Source organism: Colobus angolensis, unplaced genomic scaffold (assembly GCF_000951035.1).
Source record: "Colobus angolensis palliatus isolate OR3802 unplaced genomic scaffold, Cang.pa_1.0 Scaffold688, whole genome shotgun sequence".
Taxonomy (NCBI): Eukaryota; Metazoa; Chordata; class Mammalia; order Primates; family Cercopithecidae; genus Colobus; species Colobus angolensis.
The window spans coordinates 28,986-35,674 of NW_012120576.1; the positions used below are offsets into that span (position 1 = coordinate 28,986).

General features: G+C 40.2%; 1 protein-coding gene across 1 annotated transcript in view; it reads right to left on the reverse strand.

Moving 5' to 3' along the window:
- The window catches only part of LOC105500776 (UDP-glucuronosyltransferase 1-7-like), an 18,968-nt gene extending 16,519 nt beyond the window's left edge, over nt 1-2,449 (reverse strand). The window contains 3 exon segments of the mRNA XM_011926445.1: nt 1,542-2,150; nt 2,152-2,222; nt 2,225-2,449. Coding sequence (XP_011781835.1) covers nt 1,542-2,150; nt 2,152-2,222; nt 2,225-2,396 — 852 coding nt within the window. The 5' untranslated portion in view covers nt 2,397-2,449.
- Nucleotides 2,450-6,689: the final 4,240 nt, after the last annotated feature.

The following is a 6,689-nucleotide window of genomic DNA, read 5'->3' on the forward strand; positions in this document are numbered from 1 at the left end:
GATAAGTCTATCTCTTAACGTCCTACAGCTTGCATCTCCTTGCCTGGTCTTGTCAAGAGCTGAAAGTCATGTTTCATTTGAAAGGCCTACAGCTGTAGTCTCCCTGCTTTTTAGAAAGAGCATGGTTGCATTTTCCCATGAGTTGGTTGAACAGTCACTCTTTCACCGAACATCTGCCAATATGCGAGAGAATATGACTGTGTTACCAAGTCTACTGAACCTTGTAAGAAGCCAGAACAACAGATAAAAATGTATACTCCATCCCTAATAAAATAATATACTTAGATGAGACACCAGATGTTTCACCTGGATTTGGCAACTATGCATTTGCCAAGAATCTTACTCCTGTATTTGTCAAGACTTTTTCAACTGCAAGTGACCGAATCCTAATTTAAACTGGCTAGACCAACAATATTATTCAATAATGTTTTGGAACTATATGCTCCACCAAAATAAGAAGTATAAATACCAGGGGAGGGAATAATTTGCAGATGATATTGCACACTTGATACACCTTACATACTAATAAGAGAGGTTAGTAATATGACTATATACAAGATAAATGTGTAAAACTCAAAGCAGTACATTAATTATGCAGAATTAATTCAAAAGAGAAATGGGAAAATTGCCTTGCACATAATGGTTTCAAAAACAATGAAATACAGGGGAATAAAAGTTAATAAGAAAGATAAAATACTTCTATAAAGTGCAAAATTTTATTTATGGATACAAAACAAAATCAGAATAAATAATGAGGGATTCATATTCTTGAATAGGAAGATGTAATAGCAAAAGGATGCCAATCTTATTTAATGAAAACCAAGCAACCATACTCATAGGACGATATCCTACTGAGATAAAAGCAAAAATATGGAAATATATATAAAGAAAGTATATAAGAATGTTTATTATTGTTCATAAATCCTAAAAGTGGAAAACACTTAAATCTCTATCAATATTAATTGGCTGGAAAACTACATTGCATCCAAAGTAAAGACTATTAGGCAATTACTAAAAGAACATGTCAAATCTGTATGCACTGACCTGTAAAGATATCTTTAACTTATTGACAAGAGAAAAATCTAACATAAAAAAAAATCATAGCCAGCATGATATTAGATTTTATATTAATAAAATAGAAGTGAGAATTTACCCTAAAGATATGCATATCCATAGTATAATTTCAAAAATAATTGAAAAGAATTCACACAAAATGGCTAAGAATATTTTCCTCTGGGGATAGTATAGAATTAGCAAAAGAAAAAAAAAGGAAGTTTCATTTCTTACTGTGGTTTTTGGTATGTTTCCAAAAATAGCATTTAGATTGCAGCCTAGATATGATCTACAATTATATCAATTGTATACACTTACATATCAACAAGAGCTGCTTTATACAGTGAATTGGTACAAAAGAATTCCTTAAACCAGAAAGAAATTCCAAATGGGACAAATGTAAATGATAAATTATAGTTCAGTAAGAAATCTTCTTTAAATGTTCAAAGCCAGATTATTCTTAATGTGCTAAAGGAGAGATAACTTACCATAGGCACTGGTTTTCCCTGATGGCAGTTGATACCACCAACGAAGACCATGTTGGGCATCACGGGTTTGGCATAGTCCAAAACAAAGTCCGTTCGCAACAACCAAATTGATGTGTGGCTGTAGAGATCGTATGCCGTGACAGGTGTTTGGAGAATTTCAGAGGCTATTTCTAAGACATTTTTTAAAAAATAGGGGCAAAACAAATGTTTCTCCAAGTGCATGATGTGGTTCCATACTCTCTCCTTGAAAGTCATGGCATCTGAGAACCTTAAGAGACCTCTGGGGACATAGGAAAGAGGAGCAGGGCACTGCGCACCTTCTTCAAGATAGTGGCAAAATGCTCCCCTGGCGAAGACCACAGAGGGGAGGGAGAAATATTTGGCAACAATTAAGCCACAGGCATCAAAAGGATCCAGAAACACCGCATCAAAACAACTCTCCTTTAAGTATTCTACTAATTTTTTGTCCTTAAACAAACTCCTGCAATTTGAAAAAAGTAAGTCAAAAATACCACTGGATGAACTTGTTAATAGAGAAAATGCACTTCGCAGTGGTGCTGTCCACTGAGCATCGGCAAAAACCATGAACTCCCGGTCCTGATCCTCCAGAGTGTATGAGGTTGAGCAAGTCTTCACTGTGCAATTCAGTGATCTTCCCAGTTGCCAACTCACCTCTGGCATGACTACGACCACCTCATGCCCCCTGAGAATGAGTTTCTCCACCACCGACCGCATGGTGAACCAGTGGCTCCCATCCATGGGCACTACCAGCAACCTCCCTGCCTCGGCAAAGCCACAGGTCAGCAGTAGACACACAGATAGGGGAAGAAGGCCAGTACACCCTGCACAAGCCATCAGAGAACTTCAGCTCAGAGCCAGCAGCTGGGATTCTAAGCTCCTATAATATAGTAAGTGAAAGAAGTACAGATAGAACCTGCCCTCAAAAGAAGGCGTGTACTCATCCATCCATTAAAAAAAAAAAATTCACATTCACTGCCAGTGATTTACTCATCATAACACATGAGTAGCCTTTGCTGAGATACCTACTTGTATGTTTTCAAGAAAAGAGTAACTCATCATCTTTGCCTTGGGGACAGATCATGCCCTGTGCTGCAATATGAGTTTATAAACAAAATTATTAAGCAATGCTTTTGGTCTTGATGACATTGAAAGATAAAAAGGAAAGTAAATTTAAATGAAACTAATAATTTTGGAATTTGTCACAAAGAAAAATTTGCTATTTTTTTTTTCTTTGTTTGAGATGTAGTCTCACTCTGTCATCCAGGCTGGAGTGCAGTGGTGCGATCTAGGCTCACTGCAACCTCCGCCTTCCAGGTTCAAACGATTCTCCTGCCTCAGCCTCAGTAGCTGGGATTACAGGCACGTGCTGCCATGCCCACCTAATATTTTGTATTTTAGTGCAGACGGGGTTTCATCATGTTGCCCAGGCTGGTCTTAAACTCCTGAGCTCAGGCAATCTGCCTGCTCGGCCTCCCAAAGTGCTGGGATTACAAGCGTAAGCCACTGTGCCTGGCCAAAGTTTACAGACAATTTTTATTTTGTCCTCTGCCCAGAAAGAAATTGGCATCTCATGTTCGATGGAAAGAGAGCAAGGGTCTTAGCACTGACCTCCTAACTGGGAGGAAATTGTGGCTCACCGGTGTCTCTGCAATACACAGCTCACCTGTGCATTGCAGAGATGCAGGTGAGCCACAATTGTGACACAGGTGAACCACAAGTGCTGCTTGTCTTTTTTCATTTCCAAATCTTCTGAGGTCTCTGAAATGCTGTAATGAGATTGACAACCCTGCCTCCATGGACCCTTCCAAAAATTTGATGGAATGTGACTATCACCTATTTTTAAATGGCTTTCCTCAGATACATTGTCTGCAGTGGTGAGTCGCTGGCCCTATGCTTGCCCAAGCACTCTGATGAGCTGCCTCTCTCTGCCCACCCTGCTTCTGCATTCTGAACAGAGCTGTAGGCCTCTGCTGTGGGCCCACCCCAATCACTTTGGTGCCCATCTTCAGGAATCTATGTATTGTTCTCCTCCATTCTACCGAGCACCCCTGAAGGATGAGATTACATCCTCTTCCTGTTTTCATCCTCCTTCCACGGCACCTATGCTTTGCCTTGTACAGAGGAAGTCCATGGGAATTCTCGCTGCATTGGGCTGAATTCCATCATGCAGATTTTTATGGGTGAGCTCAGCGGTGTGTGTTAGGCAACACCCTGAGGAGCATTTAGTGAGGGATTTAACAGCCAACCTCAGGACATAATTCTTGTAGGAGCACAAGATGGCTCCCTCCAGTACACTCTAACTGGTACCAGACATTTGCTTAGTCACTTTCCTCTAGTACATACTACACTACTATAATAATTTTGTCACTACCTCCTGTTGCTATTGCAGTGAGCTGAAGTGTGGCTTAAATGCATGTGACATAACACTTATACTCTCTGAGCATTTCATCTCTCCAGTAAATTGCATGTCAGAGTAAAAAGTGATCTCTCATGGTTCTACTGTATTTTTCATCATGATTAGTGTAATACTGTAAATCTTGAATACCATCATGGAACTACAAAGTGCCACTAGAGATGCTGGAAGTACTCCCAAGAAGCAAAGAAAAATCATGACATTACCAAAAAAAGTTGCATTACTTGATAGGTACCATAGATTGAGCTCTGCCGCTATGATTGCCTACCATTTCAAAATCAATGAAGCTAGATAAGGACCATTGCAAAAGAAAGAAAGAAAGAGAGAGAGAGGCCGGGTGCGGTGGCTCAAGCCTGTAATCCCAGCACTTTGGGAGGCCGAGACAGGCGGATCACGAGGTCAGGAGATCGAGACCATCCTGGCTAACACGGTGAAACCCCGTCTCTACTAAAAAATACAAAAAAACTAGCCGGGCATGGTGGCGGACGCCTGTAGTCCCAGCTGCTCAGGAGGCTGAGGCAGGAGAATGGCGTGAACCTGGGAGGTGGAGCTTGCAGTGAGCCGAGATCCGGCCACTGCACTCCAGCCTGGGCGACAGAGCAAGACTCCGTCTCAAAAAAAAAAAAAAAAAAAAAGAGAGAGAGAAAGAGAAGAGAGAAAAGAAAGAAGAGAAGAGAAAAGAAGAGAAGAGAAAAGGATTCATAAAGACATTGCTGCAGCTATGCCAGCAGGAGCCAAACCTTGCATTTTTTGTGAAATACATTTTTGTCTCATATTGAAAATGCAGCTTTAATGTGGGTGTAGGATTGCTATAAGAAAGGCTTATTTATAGACGCCAATGTGATTTGAGAAAAATCAAAGTCATTACATGACAAGTTAAAGCAAAAGAGAGGCGAAGAATCTAAAACTGGAGAATTTAATGGCAACAAAGGATGGTTTGCTAGTTTTACAAAGAGGTTTGCCTTTAAAATTGTGAAGATAAAAGGAAAACCAGACTCTGCCAAGCAAAAGGAGGCAGATGAGTTCCCAGACACCATGAAGAAAAACATTGAGGAGAAAGGATATCTGCCTGAACAGGTTTTAAATACAGATGGCAGTGCCGTATTCTGGAAAAAACAAAAACAAACAAACAAAAAGATGATACAAAAGACATTTATTAGCAAGGAAGAAAACCAAGCACCAGAATGTAAGGCAGGAAGGGATAGGCTACTCTACTGTTTTGTGTAAATGCAGTCAAGTTTACAATCAGGACTGTCCTCATTAGCAGAACTACCAAACCTCGAGCCTTGAAAGGAAAAGATCAACACCCACTGACAGTTTTATGGTTGTACAAAAAGAAGGACTCAACAATAAGAACACATTTTCTGGATTGGTTCCATCAACGCTTTGTCCCTGAAGGCAGAAAATGCATTGCCAATAAGGGACTCTCTTTTAAAGTTCTTTTGATATTCGACAATGCCCCTAACCACCCAGAACCCAAGAGTTCAACAATGAAGGTGTCAAAGTGGTCTACCTGCTTCCAAACCCAACATCTCTAATTCAGTCTCTCAATCAGGGGTCATAAGGAACTTTAGAACTCATTACACACACTTTTTTATGGAAAAGGTTGTCAATACTATAAAAGAGAATCTGGATAGAGAATGTCATGAAAGTCCAGAAGGATTACACCACTGAAGATGCCATTGTTGTTAATTGTTGTTACAGAAAGATCTGTGAAAGCCACCAAGCCCCAAACGATACATTTCTTCTGGAGAAAACTGTGTCCAGATGTTGCACATGACTTCACAGGATTTATGGCAGAGTCAATCAAGGAAATCATGAAAGGGATTATGGATACAGCAACAAAATGTGGGGGATAAGGTGTTTCAAAATATGAATCTTGGAGAAATTCAACAGTCAATAGATGCCAAACTCAAGGAATTAATTGAGGACCTGATGGAGATGAGTGCTTTCCAATCAGCACTTGATGAGAAAGAAGATGTAGAAGAAGCAGTGCCAGAAAAAAAAATTGGCCTTAGACAATGCAAGCCTCATAGAAAGGCTTCCAATTATTTAAGACTGCTATTGACTTCTATTACAACATGAACTCTTCTATGATATGGGCACTGAAACTAAAGCAAGTGGGGAAGAAGGATTAGTACTGTATAAAAGCATTTTTAAATACATCAAAGAGAAAAAAAACAGAAATTATGATGTATTTCCATAAGGTTACACCAAGTACACCTGCCTCACCTGACTCCCCTTCCACCTCCTCTGCCTCTTCTGCCTCTGCCACCCTGAGACAGCAAGACCAACATCTACTCCCCCTCCTCCTCCACAACCCACTCAATGGAAGACAATGAGGATGGAGACCTTTATGATGATTCACTTCCGCTTCTACATATTCAACTTTCATTTTAGATTCAGGAGTACATGTGCAGGTTACCTGAGTATATTGTGTGAGACTGATGTTTGGGGTACGATTGCTCCCATCATCCAAGTACTCAGCATAGTACCCAATAGGTTTTCAACAGTTCCACCCCTTTCTCTCCCCTTTAGGAGTCCATAGTGTCTATTGTTGCCATCTTTATGCCCATGAGTACCACTATTTAGCTCCCATTTCTAAGTGAAAACACATGATATTTGGTGTTCTGTGCCTGTATATAGTCCCTTAGGAGAATGACCTCCAGCTGCATCCATGTTGTTACAAAGGACATGATTTCATTCTTTTTTTA